We start from the raw sequence: 21937 nt of genomic DNA, 5'->3' as shown, positions 1-21937 counted from the left end.
AGAGTAGGGTTTTAAGGTTTTTGTGCAAAACTCACAAAAAGCTAACATCCAAGATCAGCCAATTAACAGCTAAAGTTTAAAGCCTGTTGTATTTTGTAGTTGTGGATTAAATTTTAAATTTTAAAGATAATAGGGAAGGCAAATAGAATGTTAATCTTTACTTCAAAGGGAATGGAGAATAAAATAGGAAGATTTTGCTAAAACAGTACAAGACACTTAATTGGACCACATCTGGAACATTGTGAACGGGTTGTTAGCTGTTTATCGAAGGAAAGATATACTGGCATTGGAGGCAATTCAGAGGAGGTTCATTAGGTTGATCCTGGTTATGAAAGGGTTTCTGATGAGGAGAGTTTGAGTAAATAGAGTCGGCCTGTGCCCGAAACGTCGAATCTCCTGTTCCCTGGATGCTGCCTGACCTGCTGTGCTGTTCCAGCAATAAAGTTTCAACTTTGATCTCCAGCATCTGCAGACCTCACTTTCTCCTCCTAAATAGAGTCTGTAATCAAGTAGACCTCACAGCCTCACAGTAAAGTGGCGACTCTTTAGAACAGAGATGAGGAGGAAAGTTCTTCAGCCAGAGAGTGGTGAATCGATAGAACTCATTGCCATAGAAAGCCATGGAGGCAAGTCATCAAGTATCTTTAACACAAAGACAGATAGGTTCTTGATTAGTGAGGAGATAAAGGGTTATGGAGAGAAGGGAGGATAATGAGGTTGAGGAACATATCAACCATGCTGGCATGGTGGAGCAAACTTGATGGGCCAAATGGCCTAATTCTGCTCATACGTCTTACAGTCTTATGAGACTTATTGAAGTTTAGAAACGTGTGAGACATCCTTATTGAAATTTTAAGATTTTAAGGGGACATGACATGGTAGATACAGCCTGGTTGTTTCCCCTTGTGGGTCAGTCAAAGACCAGAGAACATAAATATCAGACTATGGAGTCATCTATTTAAGACAGAGATGAGGAGGAATTAGCTCTCCCACAGGGTAGTGATCAATGAAATTCTTTACCACAGAGGGCTGTTGAGGCTGGGTAATTAAGTATATTCAAGGCTAAGATTGACAGGTTTTTTAATTAGTCAGAGTGTTCAGGGCTATGGAGAAAAAGGCAGGAAAGTGGAGTTGAGGAATATCAGATCGGTCATGATCTCACTGAATAGTGGAGCAGACTTGATGGACCAAATGGCATATTTCTGCTCTTATGTCTTATGGTCTTCAAGTCTCACTGGTTGAAAGCATGGGACCACTGGTGGAGCAGTTAAAATGAAGGTCAAGAAATGGACTAACATTTGCACTACTGCAATGCTGGATGGCAGTTCCTTCGTCCGCAATTTGTCTATTGCATTCCAGTGAATTCACATTGAGGAAATGTGCAGAATGACCTGTACTTCTCTATCAGTCTGAGCAGCTATAATTAAAGTACCACCAATATCTATGTAGCTCATCACTCAGAAAGTGCCTGCACATATTTAAGATGGCAAAACCATTTTTTAATTTTTATTTTCAATTTCCATGGGGAGCATTGGATTGCCTGACACAATGGAACCAATCTCTTCCTCCATTAGAGACTCACTTTATTGTGAGGCATAGTTGATATCAACATTCAATGCCAAAGGTTCCTCTTTGTGGCAGGTTCTGCCATACAGAAAGTGCAGCCCAGCTTTTGCAGAGCAAATCATCTCGGCCCCTGTCTTTCAACATGTATGCCTTAGCCCAGCACCTCACTGAAGGTAATCCTCATTCCCTTCACCACTGAGCTATAGACAGTCAATTTATTTCTTGCCCATATATTCACAAACACACCACTCGCCAGTGCGCACCATTAAGTACGCAATGATTAATCAATTTGTACGTTAACATCCCATGCTAATAGATCTGCTGATGGAATAAGCTAAACTCATGAATCACTGCAGTCTGACAATCTCTTATAAAGTATTAGAATTTGCTTGGTAAGTGTACAGAAATCTTGCTGCCATGAGAAGTGGAGGAATTATTCAACTGAAAAGCCAAGAGCTTTTTGAATATTTCATTCTGTCTTCCTGACACAAGGGCAAAAAAAATGAAGGTGGGATATTCATTTTACTTTACATACTCTTGTCCAACTGAAGACAGCAGAAAATAAATTTACATATTAGAAAGCACAGCTTCAGAATGATTATTTTTTAAATTAATTGTGCCTTGGAACTAGTTTAAGTGTGTATGATGTCTCTATTTATCACATTCCCAGGTAGATACCTGCTGCTTGCATTAACTATGCTGCATTTAAATTTGATTTATTTATAGAATGAATGGCAACTTAAAATAATGAAAAAAAAACAATGCCTTTTCTATCTGTGTTGACAGTAATGAAATTTGTTTAAGAATTGTCTTGGGAGGCTTAAAGTAGCAGCAGGTATAATACCAGAAGTCTTGTCATGTTAAGAGAAAGCAAGACTTTGCATTAAGTCTAACTGTTCTACTACAGTTTTTCTTTTAGTTGGCAGTGACAGTTCAATATAATTGTTTCAAACATCAGAAGATAAACAGCTGATTTACTAAGCTTGTCATAGTGGCTATCCACTTTTTCCCTTCTTTCCACACTGTCCCTCCTCCTACACACATGCTTACCACAGCCATGGAAAGACAGATGAAAAATACAAACTAAAATCTAGCCTCAGTAAGCTAATGTAAGAACCGTGATGTGTAGGTTCATTTTAACATTAGGTCTGAGGTATGGCAGTGATTTCACTGCATTTGTTTAGGTGAGCAATATACAGTGTTGAAACAAGTAGTGCAGCTCTCAAAGATACTGGTTGAACTGGTCAATGGTGAACTCTTGAGATTGTTGGTGAGGGACAATTACAGGTCATGGTGCCAGTGAAGACAGGGGCTACAGGTCAGACCTTTATTTGGAGGAGATGGTCATTGCTGAGCATGCAACAGCTCCCATCATAATTTCTAACTCTCAGGAAGTACTGCAGATCTTCAGAGCTTGGCACACCAAGAAAAAAGATACAGCTCCTTCCTGAAGCAAAGCAAAATACTGCTGGAAATATGAAAAAAAAACATGGAAGACATTGGAGAAACTCAATAGATCTGGCAGCATCTGCAGAGATAGAAGCAGAGTTCCTATCTCGAGTCCAGTATGAACATACAACAGTACAGCACGGGAACTGGCCCATCAGCCCACCATGTCTGTGCTGGCCAGGATATTATTCAATACTAATCCCATTTGCCTGCACGTGATTTGTATCCCACTATCTCCTGCCTGTTCACGTGCCCATTGAATGTTTCTTAAATGTTATTATTGTATCTGCTTCTACCATCTTCCCTAGCAGCGGATTCAAGGCACCTACCACACTCTGAGGAAAAAAAACATGCCCTTGCACATTTCCTTTAGACTTTACCACTCTCCCTTTACACCAGAGTCCCTAGTATTTGATATTTCCATCCCAGGAAATGGACTCCAATTATTCACCCTGCCCATGCCTCTCATAATTTCATGAGCTTCGAGCAGGTCACCCCTCAGCCTCCAACCTCTTCTTTTTTTGCTAGGCAGCATCCTAATAAACCTCTTCTACACCCAATGAAGACAAGCGTGCCATAAGCCTTCTTTGCCATCTTCTCCACTCTTGTTGCCAATTCCCGGGAGCTATGCTCTTGCACCCCAAGATCCCACAGTACAGCAATAGTCATTGGATCCTGCCATTTACTGTATACTTTCCTCTTGCATTCAAACTGCATCACTTTATGATCCTCTGGATTAAACTCCATCTGCCATTTCTCCGCCCAACTTTCTGACCAATCCATATCCTGCTGTATCCTTTGACTATCTTCCCTACTGTCCACAACTCCGCCAATTTTCATGTCATCTGCAAATCTACTAATCAGACCACCTATATCTTCATCCAAATCAATTGTATAGATTACAAATACCAGGGATCTTCGCACTGATCCCTGTGGAAAACCACTGGCCAGAGACCTCCAGTCAGAAAACACACTGCCACAACTGCCCTCTACCTTCTGTGACCGAGCCAGTTTTGTATCCAACTTACCAATTCATTGTGGATTCCCTGCAACTTAATCATCTGAGCCAGCCTACCATGAGGGAACTTGTCAAGTGCTTCAGCAAAGCCCAAGTAGAACAATATCCACTGCCCTACCTTCATCAATCATCTTTCATCACTTCCTCAAAAGACTAAAAATAACTCTTGATTCCCTTGATAATTAAAACATTGTTCTAAAGAAGAATCATGCTGGGCTTGAAACATTAAGTCATTCTCTCTCCACAGATGTTGCCAGGCCTGTTCAGTATCATAGAATCATAGAATCACCAAAGTGTGGAAACAGGCCCTTCGGCCCAAAAAGTCCACACTGACCCCCCCGAAGAGTAACCAGTTCCATCTTCATTTAATCTCGGTACACCAACTTTGTAATATATCATTTAATTGGAGGCAGTTCAGAGCAGGTTCACTTGGATGGTCCACATAACATAGGGATTGTCTTCTGAGCAAAAGTTAAACATGTTGGGGCCATACTCACTGGAGTTTGGATGAGCAAGTGGTAATCTCATTGAAACATGTAGGATTCTTAAGGGGCTTGACAGGGTAAATATTGAGAGGATGTTTGTTCTCATGGGAGAGTCTAGGACCAGAGGGCATGGTCTTAGAATAAAAGGGCACCAATTCAAAACAAAGATGAGGAGGAATTTATTTTCTCAGAGGGTTAAGAGCCTTAGTAACTCTTTGCCATAGATAGCTGTGGGGGTAGGGTCCTTGTGTTTATTAAAGCTGAGATAGATTGATTGAACAGTCAGCGAATCAAGGGTTATGGGAACGAGGTAAGCAAGTGGATATGAGGAATGTCAAATCATCCATGATCCCATTGAAGGGACTCAAGGAGCCAAAGGCCTACTTCTTTTCCTATTTTCTCTGGTCTTATGATCTTTATGGATGATTGGACAGGCACACTCAGGGTGTTTCAATGGGGACACAATGCACTCTCGGGTAGGTATTGCCATCTGTATGATGAGACACCTTTCTCATTTAAATATTTCGTGATACTCTTCATTTCACAAATTCACTTTAAAGATGCTAACACATTTGTCCAACACAGGTAACTGTTCAAAGTAACTGTTACATCGCACTCAACATTCCACTGCTCTTTGTGTCAGATGTTTCTTTTCACAGAGAATTCACCTAAGCTTAAGCATCTGTCAACAATGCAGAGTAAAAATAATTAATAATACTTTTCCTCTAATGGTAGTTTCTGACTAGGAGTAAAGGAATTATATCATTAATGGTATCAGATCTCAGGAAACTTCTCATTTACTATTCATTCCATATAGTTATTTTCAACACCGCCTGTTAATGTTCACCTTAATCAGTGTGGACCTCATCTCTGACAAACAGTAGTGGTATAAATATCTAACAACATAGCTGAGTCCACAGGAGCAAACTCATATTTATGCATAGAGAATAATGGAACTACACAGCACAGAAAGAGGACATCAGTTCACTATGACTCTGACTCCACTTTCAAAGAGCTATTCAAATAGCTCCTCATCTCATTATCATGGAGGTGTTCTCATTTTGAAATACTTATCCCATTCTATTTTGAAAGTTGTGACTGAATCTGCATCCATCATACTTTAAGGCAATGCAATCTGGGTCAAATACAATGCTGGAATCAAGGTAAAGAGAATTGTTCACTTGCTTACCCACAATCTTGCCAAGAGTAAGAGATCTAACAGAATTAAATCTGAGATCCATATCTGAAGGGAGGCTATACTCCACAGTCGTGAATTGATCAATCTGTAAATACAAAGTAGAAATTTGAACGGTCACATTATTTCCTGTTATACACTCTCAGTTTATGCTGTATTTTTAGCATTGGTCAACTTATGTATTCAGATAATAGGTTTTGAAGGAGGAATCATTTTCACACAGTTACAAATACCATGTTTGGTTTTATTTCAAAGTAAGACATTAGTTCATCGATTTCTCCCCGAGTTTGGTCAATTTTAGGTGCAGTAAATCTTTAACAATATCAGATCACCTGTGATTAAAATTTCAAACTATTTACATGGTCAAACTATGCAGGTCTGGGAGTCAACAAGTTTTGGATTGATTTCAGGCAGGGTGCTCTGAGAAATACTAAATAAAAACCGCAAGAACTGTGGATGCTGTAAATCAGAAACTAAAACAGAAGTTGCTGGAAAAGCTCAGCCAGTCTGGCAGCATCTATGCAGAGAAATCAAAGTTAACGTTTTGGGTCCGGTGACTTTTCCTCCAAACTGAGTTCTGAGGAAGGGTCAGCAGACCTGAAACATTAACTTTGATTTCTCCTCATAGATGTTACCATACCGGCTGAAGATCTTTCAGCAACTTCTGTTTTTGCTCTGAGAAATATGGGTGGTCTCAGTTGCGAACTGTAACTTAGCAGTTTCACAAATAGTTTGAAGATTCAAAGTCCCTCTCTCGACACTAGACTACAGAAACCTAAGTTAACACTCTAGTGTTGAGTCAAAGGGGTTGGATTCTGAATCTCTGATGGGGACAGGGTAAGGTGGGAGTGTTTTTGAAAAGAGCGTTCTCAAACAGAATGACAGTCTTTTTATGTATTTGTGATGCACTGCAATTTTCAAAGGTGGGGAAGAAAGCAAACTGGTAACTTGCATACCTCCAATTACCTCCTGGTGTTTGAAATAACTCCACCAAGGCTGGTATCTCATCGCCAAGTTACCTTTTATTTACACATGTACAGCCCTTGACGTCAGTCCTGCCTCATTCAGCATCAGGTACCAGAGTGTTTCTTTTTTATTAATCTATTTTTTCAAATAAACCTGTTCAGCAAAGTTATGACATAGGGCTCCCTGATTGGACAAGGTTAACAGCCCCAATCAAGGAGCCCATACTCTATGATGTCCAACTGGCTGACCTCATAACAATCACGACAGTGGTTAAAAGCTTGTTGAAGAGCTTGTTAACAGGCTGGAGAATGCCAGAATCAAGGAGACCTTGGTTCAAGTTCAACTGTTCTGGAAGTGCATTAAAAAATATCCAGACAGAGTGATTAAATTAATTAAGGACAGGAAGATCACATGATTGGGATGTTATAGAATGCAATGGGGAGACATATCTACTGGGATGGCTGATTTGAAATCTCAAAGGAAAGAAATTCAAATGAGCCAGCATGATGTTTCTCTTGTTTGAGAAGTTTGGGTGAAGTTCCTTATTAGCGAGTAATTGAGCCATGAAACCCTGTGCTGTCCTGCTCCAGGCAACAGCTATTCCTGTCATTGGCTGCCATGTGAAAATTGATCACTGACCATAAGGGTCATCGAGGGCCAAAGAGCCAGTACTGTGCTGTACTATTCTAAGACATAGGAGCAGCAATTAGGCCATTTGTCCCATCAGGTTTGCTCCACCATTCAATCATGGCTGACAAGTTTCTCAACCCCATTCTCCCACCTGCTCCCTGTAACCTATGATCCCTTCATGGAACTGCTTCTCACCTCTCGGCCATGCCAATTGGTTGCCAAGCCACTTCGAGCCATTTCGTACCAAAATCACTTTATGCCACTGTTGTTGATGCAAGGTGGGGTCAGAATCCAGCAGTTATTTGGATATTGGGTTCTTGGCCCTGGATAGAAAACTCAGCATGGCCCCACCCCTCCCTCGCATCCAACTGTCCTTACATATGGATAAAAAACAGAGCTCAACCCACAATTGTATGTGATAAAATGAGTGGATCCGTTCTTAACATAGATGCTAAAATCAGAGGGGGAATAGGTCATTCAGCTCTCCAAGCTTGTTCCATCATTCAATATGATCATGGCTGATCATCCAACTCACTTTCTCCCCAGACCCTTGATCCCTTTAGTCCCAAGAACTATATCCAACTTTATTTCGAAAACACTCAATGTTTGACTTCAACCATATTCTGTGGTAGATAGTTCCACAGGCTCACCACTCTCTGGGTGAAGAAATTACTCCTTATTTCAATCCTAAGTTTACACTTGGGCCTGAATGTTTCTGTCGATTAGGAAATGATCTTTGAGCATAATGTCATAGAAAACAGTATGCTAATATGTTCAATAGTGTTTTGCTGTGAAGAAATATAAATCACTTCTTGAAACTTTAAATCCTTAACGACAACAAAAACAGAAAAACTCAGCAGGTCTTGCAGCATCTGTGGAGAGAAAGCAGAGTTAACATTTTGGGTCCAGTGACTCTTCTTCAGAACTGAAGAAGGAGTGGGGAAGGGATGGGGAATAAACAACAGGTGGCGATGGAGCCCAGAGAGTGAGACAGAAACAGTTGAACAGTTAAAGGGTAAAGGTCAGTCTGAGAAAAATCAGTAGCTGTTAATTTGGACTATTTGGCGCTGTGGCAGCCCATGTGATGACAAAGCCTGGTGTGTGGAGGTTGGAGTAAGGACACAGGAGAAACTGATCAGGCCCTAAAATGACTCAACTCAATATTGAGTCCTGATCGTTGCAGGGTTTGCAACAGCAAAATGAAATGCTGTTCTTCCAGCTTGTACAGAGCTTTGCTGCAGCACTGTAGCAAGGCTGAGACAGAGACTAGATTAGATTAGATTTTAGATTATTTACAGTGTGGAAACAGGCCCTTCGGCCCAACAAGTCCATACCGACCACTGAAGCGCAACCCACCCAGACCCATTCCCTTACATTTACCCCTTCACCTAACACTACGGGCAATTTAGCATAGCCAATTCACCTAACCTGCACATTTTTGGACCGTGGGAGGAAACCAGCGTACCTGGAGGAAACCCACGCAGACATGGGGAGAATGTGCAAACTCCACACAGTCACCTGAGATGTTGGCCAGCAAACACAACCATGTCGTTTCGACCAGATCTGCCTTTCAGAGGGAGCTGTTCTCTCCTGGTTCTCTTGAAAGCAAGTATTGTAACTTGTAGCTGTCTGCTCTCTGCCAAGCGGTATAACATGCTTTATTCTTAAAGTCGACAAGAGAAGCATGAGTGGATGGAGTCAATTTCACAAAGACTCAGGGTTTGCAGATTGTGCTTTCAGTTGGTGAAGTTAAAATGTTGGAAGAGGTCACAGCTCTCTCTGTGCAAAAGAATATGTTCTCTCCTGCTGTTGGGTTCATGTTTTCATTTCTATTTGCCTTTGCTCAGGGTGTTCATGGGAAGCTGCTATATTGGAACAGCCGATCAGTAGCAGTTTATATCTGTATGTTATTTTGTTCAGCATTTTGACAGAATTACACTTAATCCAACTCTTACTTTTTATTTTTATTTTGTATGTGATTTAACTGTAGTGTAAGAATAATGTGTGTTTTGTTTAAAGCCTCATATTTTTCACCAATCAAATCACATCTGGAATGCAACACCTTATTCTTGCCTTTAAATAGGTAAAAGTTAGCATCTCAGACTATCTCCTTGACATATTTTGAGGGGGTTTGGTTTGGTTCACAACCTCTTAAAGTGAGAGGCAACAGGAAACTTAGAGTTAGTTCTGCAGATACAACTTAAGTGTTCTGCAAGGCAGTCGCCTAGTGTGCATTTCATCTCCCCAATCTTGAGCAGATTCAACACATCACCCTTGGAGCTGGTGTCAGATGAAACTCAATTGCCTGACTCTTGCCTCTTTCTCAGAAAGTTGGGGACTCAGTTCCCACCCCATGAGTTGGATTCAATCCAGGCGATGGGCATCTCATCCCCCTCCCTGGGGAGCAGGTGAAAGCCTAAGTCACCTCCTGTGGAAAATGCCAGTTGGGCAGTGACAGGCCTTTTCCCTGAGATTGGGGTACCTAAGGGCTGCCAGTCATTCAGAAGTTGGCATCTATGCATAGCAGATAGTGCCAAGGAGCAGTGTAACCTCTGTCAATACGGCCACGCAACAGAACCAAGATCAGCATGGAGCCTAAGTCAGGTGGGTGAGAGTTAGATGGGAGTTACAGAAAACAGGACAGCAGAGTTGGCATCTTGGGCAGAGGGATGATAGCCCTACCATCCCTGCCAAGTGATCACTTGCTGAGTTAAAAGCTGTCAACAAGACTTTCTGCCCCATACATAATTGCAGCAAAGGCAGGTAAACAAAGTGGACCCCATACTCCAATCTCTCGCACAATTGTATGCTAGCTTCACTTCCAGACATGCATCGGTGAGTGGGAAGGACATTAGGTTCCTCGCCAGAACTTCAACACAACAGGACTTCTAAACCAACATTCTGATAGGAAATGTAGCTTTATCAGACATGTGTTTCTTTTCTGGGGAGAGTTAAGTAGATAAAAGCAGAGGAATTATCCACAATTTCTGACACATTTTCTCTGCACAATCAACTCACAAAAACAGATTAGGTGAAAGTGAGGACTGCAGATGCTTGAGATTAGAGTCGAGAGTGTGGTGCTGGAAAAGCACAGTAGGTCAGGCAGTATCCGAGGAGCAGGAAAATTGACGTTTGCTTTTACCCAAAGCATTAATTATCCTGCTCCTCAGACGCTGCTTGACCTGCTGTGCTTTTCCAGCATCACACTCATGACTCACAAAAATATTGTCTATTCATTATCTATTTGCTTTTTTTTGTGGGAGTTTGTGGTGTGCAAATTGACTGCTGGGTTTCTTATTTGACAACAAAGACTAAATTTCACAGGTAAGTCATTGGTCGCATAATGACTGAAGGAATCCTGAGGTTGTGCAAAGAGCAAGCCTTTCTTCTTCTCATTTCCTCCCCTTTCCTGATGATTGGAAGCATACAGGAAAATAAAGAAGTAATCACCTTAATTTGATCTTGGGACAGGTAGAAACGGGTCATTTACTACTCGATATGGGCTGTCCTCAGATTGTGAGCAGATTCTGTTCTGAAGTTCGTTTGCAAGTTGATTTGTACACAAGCCAGAAGACAATGCAGGACGATATTAAATAGCCATTTGTATGTGTAGTAAACACATTGCAGTCCTGTATGGGGATCATGTTCGTAAGCACAAGCGTTCATAAATGGAGGACTCCCTGTGTATATTTTTAACCTTTTATAGTTTCAGGTAGTGGTAAAAAATGTAGATCATTGGCACTCATCATGCTATACATTTATGAGAGCATTTGTTGTAGCACGAGTTTGGTTTAATTTCCCCAATAATTTTTAAAACTCTACTTAAAATCTTTGCACAATTTCTCTGCTGGGCTATTTAAACATAGCAATTATGTCCAAAAGATTAATAACTCTATTTAAGTCCCCCACGCAGGAGTCCATGCCAAACTGTTAATTGGTTGTGAACAAACGTGCAATCAAGAAGAACACTGGTTAGACCAACAGGCAATTTGTTGAAGATAAAATATTGCATTTCACAACAGATCAGGCTACTTTCTAATACTTAAGATTATGTAAAACAAGGTATTCTGTTGTCTGGTTCTACTGGTGGATTAGTCATGGAATTTTTCCTGCTTAATCTTTCACTGAAATTCCTTGAAATTTTCCATTATTTTCTTGTGAAAAATTGAGTCGAGAAACTGATGAGATGTAACAACAATAATTAGACTGGTTCAGTATTTCTTTCTGAATAAGTTATTGTGCAGTACCTGCTGGTCATGGTCACAGAGTTATTCCCTTCTTTAAAGTTATGCTGCTGGCTGCCCATCAAGTATGAAAAGTGTCAGGATGACTGCTCAATAAAACAAACCTGACAAGTCTATAAATATTTAGCTCTCGCTGTCACTACACAAAAAAAATGTTGAATACCTACACTGAGTAAATTACAGTGTCCACTTCCAATGAGGTGTGTCTTCCTTTTTATTAAACTATTTTTCTAATGAACCTGTTCAGCGATGTTAACACCAGGTGGGACTTGAATGTAGGTCTCTCAGTTCCAGGGTAGGGACACCACCAGTGTGTCAGAAGATCCCTCATAAGGTCTGTCTTGCCTGTTTTTCTTCACTCAACCCTGATGGCCAGTATCATTTGAGCACCTCGTAGCTACATTGTTCTAAATGGGGAGGCTGGGAACGAGTCTCTCATTTGGAGAATTCAGAGGCACACATCTCGATTGGAGGATGGCTAATCTTTAAGAAAGGCTGTAAGGAGAAGCCTGGGAACAATAGGCCTGTGAGTCAGACATCATTAGTGGGTAAGTTGTTGGAGTTGATTCTGAAAGTTAGGATTTACATGCAGTTAGAGAGGCAGGGACTAATGAGGGATAGTGAGCATGGTTTTGTGCAAGGGAAAGCTGTGTCTCACAAACTTGATTGAGTTTTTCGAGGAAGTAACCAAAAGGATTGATGAGAGCAGAGTGTTAGATATTGTTTACATGGATGTTAATGAAGCCACATGTTAAGGTTCCACATAGTAGAATAATCAGTAAAGTCAGATCACATGGGATTCAGGGAGAGCTTGACCATTGGATAGAAAATTGGCTCGATGGTAGGAGACGAGGTAGTGGTAGAGGGCTGTTTTTCCAATTAGAGGCCTGTGACCAGCTGTGTTCCACAGGGATTGGTACTCGGTCCTCTTTTGTTTATCATTTAAATGAATGATTTGGATAAGAATGTAGGAGGCATGCTTAAGAAGTTTATGGATGACACTGAAATTGGATGTACAGTGGACAGTGAAGAAGGTTGTCTAAGATTACAAAGAGATCTTGATTAATTACATCATTGGGCTGAGGAGTGGCAGATGAAGACCAATTTGGATAAATGTGAGGTATTAGATTTTGGTAAAACAAACAAGAGAGGACTTACACAATTAATGGTAGGGTCCTGGGTAGTGTTGTAGAACAGAGAGCTGGGGGTTCAGGTACATAATTCTTTGAAAGTTTCATCACAGGCAGACCAGGTGGTTAAGAAAGTATTTAGTTTCATTTTCCTTCATTGCTCAGATCTTTCATTAGAACAGTTGGGAAGTCATGTTGAGGTTGTAGAGAATGTTGGTGAAGCCTCTTCTGGAGTACAGAGGAACCTCAATTATCTGGCATTTGATTATCTGAATATTGGATGATCCAACAAGGTCCCAATGCTTAACTAAACTATATTATCCAACATTTGATTATCCGGAATTCAATTAACCAAATGAAATACTCCCGCCCGTGTCCTTTGAATAATCGATGTTCCTCTGTATTGTAAAAAGTTCTTCTCTCGCTGTTTAGGAAAATGTTATTAAATTGGAAAGCGTTCAGAAAATATTTATCAGGATGTTTCTGGGAATAGAGGGTGTGAGTTATAAAAATAGGCTGGGACCTTTTTACACGGAAGCATAGAAGGTTGAAGGGTAACATCAGAGGTTAATAAAATCATGAGGGGCATAGATAAGGTGAACAGCAAGGGTCTTTTACCTAGATGGGGGAGGTCAAAACTAGAGGCTAGATTTTTAAGGTGAGAGAAGAAAGGTTTAAAAAGGGCATGAGGAGCAACATTTTTCTACAGAGAATGGTTCATGTGTGAAATGTACTGCCAGAGGAGCGGTGGATGCAGGTACAGTTACAATATTTAAATGACATTTGGATAAGTACATGAGTAGGAAAGATTTGGAATGTTATGGGCCAAGTGCTGGCAAATGAGATTAGTTTGGGAACATGGTCGGCATGTATGGTATGTTCCCATGCTGTATGACTCCATGACTCCTCATGGTTTCCATGGATATCTTTGATAGAGTGCAGATTATACCCAGCTTTAACCCTCCCAGAGGATTCATCTGCTGTCTCCATCTGTCAATTATTTATCTCAGATACAATTTCAGATGAAGTTTCATTTCGTTCAGTAGCCAATGAGAAGGCCTTCCGAGAACTCTGCACCTGCACCATTAACTCCATCCCTTTTCCTGGCAACATTCTCCAGTGGAAACAAATTAGCAGGTCAAAGGCTGGGAATCTTGTAGTGAGTACCCCACTTTGTCTCCCAAAAGCCTGTCCAGCTTCTGCATAAGTCAGGAATATTATGGAATATTCCCCACTTGGCTGACTAATATTATCACTAGATTGTTAATCCAGAGACCCAGGTAATATTCTGGGGACCTGGGTTTAAATTTCACCATGGCAAATGTTGGAATTTGAATTCAATGAAAAGTATCTGGAATTAAGAGTCTAATTAATCTATTATCAATTATGGGGAAAAGTCCATCTGTTTCACTAATGACCTTTAGGGAAAGAAACTTCCGTACTTACCTGGTCAGAGACAAAAAAGCTGCAGATGCTGGAATGCAAGGTAGATAAACAGGAGGCTGGAAGATCACAACAAAGCAGGCAGCATCAGGAGGTGGAGAAGTCGATGTTTCAGGTGTAACCCTTCTCCATCTCCTGATGCAGCCTGGCATGCTGTGTTCTTCCAGCCTCCTGCTTGTCATCCTGCCCTGGTCTGCCTACATGTGGCTGCAGACCCACAGGCAATGTGGTTGACTCTTAACCGCCCTCTGGCACTTAGGTATGGGCAATAAATACTAGCCTAGCTAGTGATGTCGTAATCTGTGAATAATTTTTTTAAAAAACTGGCCTGGATGAGTGCAGCTCAAACAACACTTAAGAGACTTGGCACCACCTAAGGCAAAATACTCCACTTGATTGGCACTGCATGCACAAACATTAACTCTTTTCACAACCGATGTTCAGCAGTAGAAATGTGTACCATCTACAAGGTGTACTGCAGAAATTACTGAGGCTCCCAAGACAGCACCTTCCAAATCCATGACCATTACCATTGAGATGATATGTCCCATGTGTGAATAAAAAATAAATTCACAACTGTATCATCACCTTCACCTTTGATATTACATTCACCTTTAAAAGCATTAATTCCTTTCGCACACTGGTATGGTTCTCATCTCTGCTCACTTAAGTCCAAGTGATGCAGATTTGTAGGAATATTGCAGACATCTGTATTTTTTAAAAATACATTTCATGGGATGTGGACTTGTTTAACCGAGTTCAGAATTAGGGGCTAGTTCCTCTTGAGAAAATGATGATACACTATTCATCATCATTAGTTTAGTCGTTAGAAAAGCACTATCAATATTACTCTCACCTGAAGTAAAGAGAGAGAAGGTGGAAAATATGATGCATTAAGATACAGAGAAAACATAAAATACAGTGCAGCCAAAGTCAAAGGGGAGTAGTAAATAAATGCATACAGAAATGAGATCTTTGTCTAAAGGATGTGCAATCGCAGAAAGATGAACAGCTGCCACATGAAAGCTAAATGAGAATTAATCCAAAACCTACAAGATAAAAGAAAACAAATTGAGGCTGATGTTAGGGTTGGAAAGTTTTGAACTCAATGTTGAGTTCAGAGGGAGGTAAAGTTCTGAATGAAAAGATGAGGTGGTGTCACATGAGTTTATATTGAGCTTTATTAGAAAATTGCCTGCCCCACCCAAGTCCTTGCGACATCATCAGATTAGGCAGAACTTAATGAAGTCTCCGACGTTAACTCTTTCAGATCCATTACTTTATACAATGAGATAAACATGAGAAGAAAGTGGAGAATGAGAATGACAGGCAAATGGAAATTCAGGTTAATACTGCAGGCCAAATGCTAAAGCAAAAGCAACCCAAAGAATTTTATGGATGTGTTGTCACTGAAGATTGAGACCATCCAAATAGCTGCATCTGCTATTTCATGACCTTTTAGTAACTCATCAGATCAACTATCTTGATGCCTCCACTGTTGCAAAGTTATTAGGTTGTTTTGGAACATTCAGGGCTAGATGAGCAGAAATTTCCTCCAACTAAATATTGGGGAGACTGAAAATATTTTTGATTCTCTGCTGCAAAATCTGAATCCTAGTCATCAGCTCCTTCCTTGGCAACAATCTGAGGTTAACTCTGTTTGTTCAGCACAACAGTGTCACATTTGATTCTAGGATTAACTTCTAATCTCATGTTCATTACTCGCTAAAATCACCGATTATCACCTGAGTAACATGGCACAACATCACCCTGTCTCAGATTAGTTGCTGCTAAAACCCTCACTGTCTTTGTCTTTGTAACCTGTATATTCAACTATTTCACTGCACTCCTGGCTGCCTCACATGTTCTATCCTCCAAAAGCTTGAGATCTTCTAAAACCTCACTGCCTATGCTTTAAAGAATTCCCACAGTGTGGAAACAGGCCTTTTGGCTTAACAAGTCCACACCAATTCTCTGAAGAGCATCCCACCCACATCCCTCCCCTATAATCCTGCATTTCCCAGGGCCAATGCACCTAATTTACACATCCCTGAACACTATGGGCAACTTAGCATGGCCAATCCTCTTACCTTGCATACCTTCAGACTGTGGGAGAAATCTGGAGCACCTGGAGAAAACCTACACAGGCATGGGGAGAACATGCAAACTCCACACAGTCACTCGAGGCTGAAATCAAACCAGAATCCCTGATGCTGTGAGGTAGCAGTGCTAACCATTGAGCCACTGTGCTGCCTTTTAGTTTGCTGCAAGACCTGTTTCCCTCTTAGACCTGTGTTCACTGATCAACATTGGCTCCTGGTTAAATAATGCCTTGATTTTAAAATTTTCTTTCATATTTTCATGACTTCCTTCCATCTATACCTCTTTGTCATGCTCCAGCCCCTACATTCCTCTGATCCAGCCTCTTGAGCATCCACAATTCTAATTGCTCCACTGTTGGTGGCCAAGCCTTTAACTGATTTACTCCAAGCTCTGGAATAATGTCCATCCACCGCTCCTCTTCTCTACCTTATTTCTTCCTTTGAGACAAGCCTGAAAACCCTAGTTCTTTGATCAAGCTTTACAACACCTCACCTAATATCACTTTATATGGCCCAATAGCACAATTTTGTTTTGTTCAGTGTTTGTGAAGCACTTTGGGAGATTTTATTACATTCAAGGCACTATCTCATATAAATTGTTTTTGTTACTGTTGTAAAGATGCCCACCACCACCCCCCCATCCCTGAATTTACATTGTTTTTCAGGTTCTCCCTTTGTTTTCCCTTGCCCTTTCTCAGCTTCTTTTGTGCACGAAAGCAACTTTCTGTTCACTCAAACATATTCCCACCAAATTTCCCATCACCCAACATCCTCTGGTTTCCTTCTTCAGGTATCGTCAGTCAAACTTGCAATCAGCACCCCTACCTGAAACCCAATCCCCTTTGCAACTATGGTTCAATCTGAGTCACGGCAATTTTTTTTAGCTGGCTGCATGGGTCATTACTTGCAGCGGTTAATAGATACAAATACAAAGAAAATGTCATGGTGATTTGGTAGTGGGAAAGTTGTTCAGTTGTGTGTTTGAAAACACTTGCAAACTTTTTTTGAAAAAAGCATACACGGGGCCCTTATGGCACAGTTGTAAAGTCCCTACTTCTCGAACATAGAACATAGAAAAGTACAGCACAGAACAGGCCCTTAGGCCCACGATGTTGTGCCGAGATTTAATTCTAATGTAAAATATAGTAACAACCTACGCACCCCTCAACTCACTGCTATCCATGTGCATGTCCAGCAGTCACTTAAATGTCCCTAATGACTCTGCTTCCACCACCACCGCTGGTAATGCATTCCATGCATTCACAACTCTCTGTGTAAAAAACCTACCTCTATCGTCTCCTTTATACCTTCCTCCTAGTATCTTCAAACTATGACTTCTCGTACCAGTCAATTTTGCCCTGGGGAAAAGTCTCTGGCTATTGACTCTATCTATTCCTCTCATTATTTTGTACACCTCTATCACGTCTCCTCTCTTCCTCCTTCTCTCCAAAGAGTAAAGTCCAAGCCTATTCAACCTTTCTTCATAAGGCAAGCCCTCCAGTCCAGGCAGCATCCTGATAAAGAAAATCAGAGGGTTAGATAGGGTGGACAGGGAGAGCCTTTTTCCAAGTATGGGGATGGCAAACATGAGGGGACACAACTTTAAAGTGAGGGGAGATAGGTATACAACAGATGTCAGAGGTAGTTTCTTTACTCAGAGTGTAGTAAGGGTATGGAATGCTTTGCCTGCAACGGTAGTAGATTCGCAAAGTTTAAGTCATCATTGGACAGGCATATGGACGAAAATGGATTACTGTAGGTGGGATGGGCTTCAGATTAGTATGACAGGGCGGCGCAACATCAAGGGCCGAAGGGCCTGTACTGCACTGTAATGTTCTATGTTCAATGTTCTAAACCTTCTTTGCACCCTCTCCAAAGCCTCTGTATCTTTCCTATAGTAGGGCGACCAGAACTGGACACAATATTCCAAGTCTGGCCTCACCAGGGACTTGTAGAGCTGCGGCAAAACCTCACTGCTCTTAAACTCTATCCCCGTTGATGAAAGCCAAAACACCATATGCTTTCTTAACAACCCTATCCACTTGGGTGGCAACTTTGAGGGATCTATGTACTTGTACCCCCAGATCCCTCTGTTCCTCCACATTGCCAAGAATCCTGTCTTTAATCCTATAATCAGCAATCAAGTTTGACCTTCCAAAATGCATCACTTCACATTTATCCAGGTTGAACTCCATCTGCCATTTCTCAGCCCAGCTCTGCATCCTGTCTATGTCGCGCTGCAGCCTGCAGTAGCCCTCTATACTATCGACGACACCTCCAACCTTTGTGTTATCGGCAAATTTACTAACCCACCCCTCAACCTCCTCATCGAAGTCATTTATAAAAACTACAGATGAGCGAGAAAACCCAGGTTGAAGACTCTAGAGATGTGTAATAAGATCTCTGGGCAGGCTGATTTATAAAAAAAGCAGACCCTGACGAACACCTAATACTATATTTCCCCCACCACACCATTTTGATTTAACCCCTTCCCCATCTCCCTACTTCTCCCTCACTTTTGATTATTTGCAGTTCCCATAATGCATTTTGCATGTAAATATCATAATTGGCTACATGGGTGATTTGCTGGAAAAGCACAGCTGGTCAGGCAGCATCCGAGGAGCAGGGGATTCGACGTTTCAAACATAAGCCGTTCATCAGGAATGCTTTTCCAGCACTACACTCTTCAACTCTGATCTCCAGCATCTGCAGTCCTCACTTTCTCCTGCATGGGTGATTTAGTGGTGGTAGTTAATAGTGGGGAATAAAGTCTTGGTGATTTGGTGGTGGGAAAGAAAAACATTCAGTTGCGTGGATATGCAAAAAAAGCAGACCCAATGGAAGGCACTCTTGGTGCATGGTAGGGTCCCTACTTCTAAATCAGGAGACCCAGGTTCAAGTCTCAACTCAAGCTTTGTAATAATATCCCTGAGCAGGTTGATTACAAATGAGCTTACTCAGAAAATTAGATAAAGCAGATGTAGGGAAGGTCTGCAGAAATGTCTGTCCTGATTTGGGACTAGTCTATACACATCACTACTAATGGCTCTATTTTTGATGTTCAACAATAAATGATGTTCCTTTCCTGTTGGACTTCCTGAGTTATTTCACCCATTTGGGACAGAGATAGGGAGCATTTGTTTTCTTTCAGAGGGTTGTGCAACTTTGGAACTCTGCCTGAGAAGTGGCTGGAGACAGGGTCGTTAAATATTTTTAAGATCGAAGATTCTTGTGTGGTAAGGGAATGGAGGGTTTTTAGGAATAGATGAGAATATGCAATTTGAAAGCAACAGGCCAGCCATGGTCCTGTTGAGTCATGGAGCAATCTTGAGGGGTTGAATGGTCAACCTCTGCTCCTATAGAGTGAGCTTGTAGGTTCTACACAAAGCCAGGAGAGGTTCTCCTCCTGCTCCCATATTAACTTTGATTTCCATTGAGAATCTATCTTTGCATCCACTAATTCTCATTGACAAGAACACCATCGGAAGGCACAACATTAGTTCTCATATATATGCTGGGCAGGACAGCTCTTCGTCACTACCTACACTGTATTTAAGTTATCCAAATGCTTGTCTGAATTTACGTCATTCATGAACAGAAATATCCATTAAATCATAGAATCCCTACTGTGTGGAAAGAGGCCATTCAGCCATCAAATTTACACCGATCGTCCAAACAGCACTCCACTCAGACTCACTCCATCACTTCCCATGGCTAATCCACCAAGCCTGCACATCCCTGAACGCTATTGGCAATTCAGCATGGCCAAGCCACCTAACGTGAACATCTTTGGACTATGAGAGGAAACTGGAGCATCCAGAGGAAACCAACGTAGACACAGGGAGAACATACAAACTCCACATAGACAGTCAAGATCACAAGGCTGGAATGAAATCCAGGTCCCTGGCGCTGTGAGGCAACAGTGCTGACTACTGTGCTACTAGTCCAAATCCATTAAATGTGATATCCAGAAATATGCTCATCAGTTCCTGCTACAAACTTCAGACTTACCTCTTCGGCCTACCTGTCATCCCAACAACCACAAGAAGCATTTTTGTTTCATTTGCTTGGAGGTTGGTGGGTTTTTTTGGAGTACATTTGTGGAGTAAAGCAACATATGACACTTGAATCCATTCATTCTTACTTGCACATGTGCCAGTTTATACCTTTTGATGATCATTAATTCTAAAGGAGCTGGAGCATCTCTGTATGTTATCTCTGGAACAAGCACCATCAAAGTGATACTCCCCACAAGCATGGTGAAAATAACAGGTGACTAGCAATTCCAGTAAGCCAGGCTGTTTAGATTTCAATGGAGAGGAAGTGCAGACAGAATTCAGGTGACTATAGGCATGATCACTATAACGGTGGGAAATTATACAGTGCAGGCGACTGCAGGTAGTGTCATTAGCCTAGACACCCTCAGGACATAGCAAGTCAAGTCAGGAGAAATGCAAGTACTCAGCACCAGCACCTACACCAATTAAACTGGAGTCACTGATCTCATTATTTAAACATGAGTCTGACAAAGTCATGGGGAAACTTTTACGTAACAGCTTTCAGGAGCATTTTTTTTCTGATCTATCTCAAAAGACCCATGGCAAACAGAAATGTAACAGCAACTAACAAAAGCAGGATGACATTCTGTCAGGATGTGGAACAAGCAACGTTGCAGGGCCTCTGAATACCCTCTTGCAAACTGAGGCACACTCTCTATAAGGATACATCAAGTGACATTGTCTGAAGTGCTTTGGTTTAGAGAACACTTTCCAAATCAGATGTGTCAACATTCATTTCAATTATTTCAGGTTAGAAAATCAGACTGGTAGCCCTCAAAAACATCCAGCGTGGGAAACCTCTTTTTTTAATCCATAGGAAATCAATCTCCCTATTAATTCATTCCCTAAACATTAACTTTGCTTTTCAAAACCTTCAATGTGTTTGACACATCTGATGCAATTGTGTATAGTTTATATTTAATATAATATCAAATGTCCTATATTTCCCCTTAAAGATCAAATCTTTGTGTTGAACCTCAAGAGTTGGGACAGATATTTAATGAATACTTTGCATCAGTGTTCACTGGGGGGAAGGAATTGGAGGCCAGACAACTTAGGGACATAATGTTGATGTTTTAAAAACAATTCACATTACAGAAGAGGAAGTGCTGGAATTCTTAAAAAATCTAAAACTGGAACATTTCAGAATGTCTTGGGATGTTAAGGAAGAAATTGCAGGATTCCTTGCAGAAATATTTGCATCATCTATAACTAAGGGTGAGGTTTGACATGATTGAAGCATGGCTAATGTCGTGACTTTCTTGAAGAAGGATGTAGGGAGAATCCTGGCAACTATAAATTTCAGTGGTGGATAAGTTAGAGTCATACACTCATAGAGATGTACAGCATGGAAACAAACCCTTCGGTCCAACCCGTCCATGCTGACCAGATATCCCAACCCAATCTAGTCCCATCTGCCAGCACCCAGCCCAGATCCCTCCAAACCCTTCCTATTTATATATCCATCAAAATGCCTCTTAAATGTTGCAATTGTACCAGCCTCCACCACATCCTCTGGCAGCTCATTCCATACATGTACCACCCTCTGCATGAAAAAGTTGCCCCTTAGGTCTCTTTTATATCTTTCCCCTCTCACCCTAAACTTATGCCCTCTAGTTCTGGATTCCCCCACCCCAGGGAAAAGACTTTG

At 41.3% G+C, this 21937-nt stretch overlaps 1 protein-coding gene across 1 annotated transcript in view; it reads right to left on the bottom strand.

Moving 5' to 3' along the window:
- Positions 1–21937, bottom strand: part of LOC122551779 (contactin-associated protein-like 5) — an 879926-nt gene that overhangs the window by 136019 nt on the left and 721970 nt on the right. Inside the window, exon 21 of the mRNA XM_043694242.1 lies at positions 5708–5801. Coding sequence (XP_043550177.1) covers positions 5708–5801 — 94 coding nt within the window. The remainder of the gene's footprint in view (positions 1–5707; positions 5802–21937) is intronic.

Source organism: Chiloscyllium plagiosum, chromosome 7 (assembly GCF_004010195.1).
Source record: "Chiloscyllium plagiosum isolate BGI_BamShark_2017 chromosome 7, ASM401019v2, whole genome shotgun sequence".
Classification (NCBI taxonomy): Eukaryota; Metazoa; Chordata; class Chondrichthyes; order Orectolobiformes; family Hemiscylliidae; genus Chiloscyllium; species Chiloscyllium plagiosum.
The sequence above is the reverse complement of the archived record's forward strand: the minus strand, read 5'-3'. Positions and strand labels throughout refer to the sequence as shown.